At 37.2% G+C, this 1,521-nt stretch overlaps 1 protein-coding gene across 1 annotated transcript in view; it reads left to right on the top strand.

The window, feature by feature from the left end:
• LOC106871602 (leucine-rich repeat-containing G-protein coupled receptor 4-like) overlaps positions 1 to 1,521 on the top strand; it is a 61,891-nt gene that overhangs the window by 8,687 nt on the left and 51,683 nt on the right. Inside the window, exon 7 of the mRNA XM_052977856.1 lies at positions 809 to 880. Coding sequence (XP_052833816.1) covers positions 809 to 880 — 72 coding nt within the window. The remainder of the gene's footprint in view (positions 1 to 808; positions 881 to 1,521) is intronic.

The following is a 1,521-nucleotide window of genomic DNA, read 5'->3' as shown; positions in this document are numbered from 1 at the left end:
CTTCTTCTTCTTCTGCTTCTTCTTCTTTTTCCTCTGCTTCTTCTTCTTCTTCTTCTTCTTCTTCTTCTTCTTCTTCTGCTTCTTCTTCTTCTTTTTCCTCTGCTTCTTCATCTTCTGTAAGTAATAATTCTCCCTCATGAGTTCTTTATAACTTTTCTCGCTCTCTCTCAGCCGCTGAATTCTCGATTCCTCTAAAACGTCTTCTATTTAAATCACCGCCATTGCCGCCGTCATAATTATCGACGTCTTCCTCCTTGTCCTCATCACCGCCATTATTCTCATCGTCATTCTTGCCTTTCTCAATCATAAACACCGTCAAGTTCATCGTCGCATTATTGATCATTGATATCATGTATTAACATAAATCTCCGCGACAGAGATGTAGAATCTTGAACACCATCATTATCATAGTCAAGAGAAACGTTTCGAACAACATCATCAACATCAATATCTTATTCATATTCACGATTTAAATGCTAACCCCAACATTATTATATATATCAACATTAACATCATCACTCTGATCATCAGCATTATAACATCTTCATCATGAATACAACCCCCGTATATTATCAACTCAGCCTCCTCATTATATTTATCACTATCTAGATCACAACTACCACCATCTCTATCGCCACAGTTTTCCAGCTCCCCTTCGCACTCTTCCTACTCCTTCTCCTCCCTCCTACGATTCATTGTCATCCTCATCGTGCTTAACTGTACATCTCTTCCTTCATCTTATGGTTTACCCAAAATTCTGTTATAAATGTTCTATAAAATTGCTACTAAACTCAATATTATGTTTCAGCTACTTGGGTTATAATGACATCAAGGAAATCAGAGCAGACACCTTCAGAAATCTGTCCAGTTTAACACATCTGTAAGTGCATGTGAATATGTTTGTGTATGTCTACAATCTTTCTCTATCGGAACAGTGATCTTGTTTGCGAATTAAAGCTAAAGTTGTGGAGGGACATTCCTGCGATTTGTGATATATCATTATGTGACAATTGAAGGGAAACGTGTAGTGCAAGCTATGTCTTTATATATATATATATGGGGGTGTCTGTGTGTATGTGTGTGTGTGTGTGTATGTGTGTGTGTGTGTCTGTTATTATATGTATGTGTGTATGCGAATGTAGGTATAAGTATGAGAGATACGTTCTCTATATCATGTAGAATGTTATATCTCCAACATCAACGACTAACATCTTAGATTCTTCTACTTTTTCTTCATCTTCGACTACATACTCCCCTCTCTCCTCCTCCTCCTCCTCCTCCTCCTCCTCTTCTTCTTTCTTCTTCCCGCTTCTTTTTCTTTTTCTTCTTCTTCTCGCTTCTTTTTCTTCTTCTTCTTCTTCTTCTTCTTCGTTTTCTTTTTCTTCTTCTTCTTCTCCTTCTTCTTCTTCTTCTTCTTCTCCTCCTCCTTCTTCTTCTTCTTCTTCTTCTTCTTTTTCGTCATATTCTTCTTCTTCTTCTTCTTCTTCTTCTTCTTCTTCTTCTTCTTCTTCTTCTTCTTCT

This window comes from Octopus bimaculoides, chromosome 29, assembly GCF_001194135.2.
Source record: "Octopus bimaculoides isolate UCB-OBI-ISO-001 chromosome 29, ASM119413v2, whole genome shotgun sequence".
Lineage (NCBI taxonomy): Eukaryota > Metazoa > Mollusca > Cephalopoda > Octopoda > Octopodidae > Octopus > Octopus bimaculoides.
Note: the sequence above shows the minus strand (reverse complement) of the source record. Positions and strands in the feature narration are given on the sequence as shown.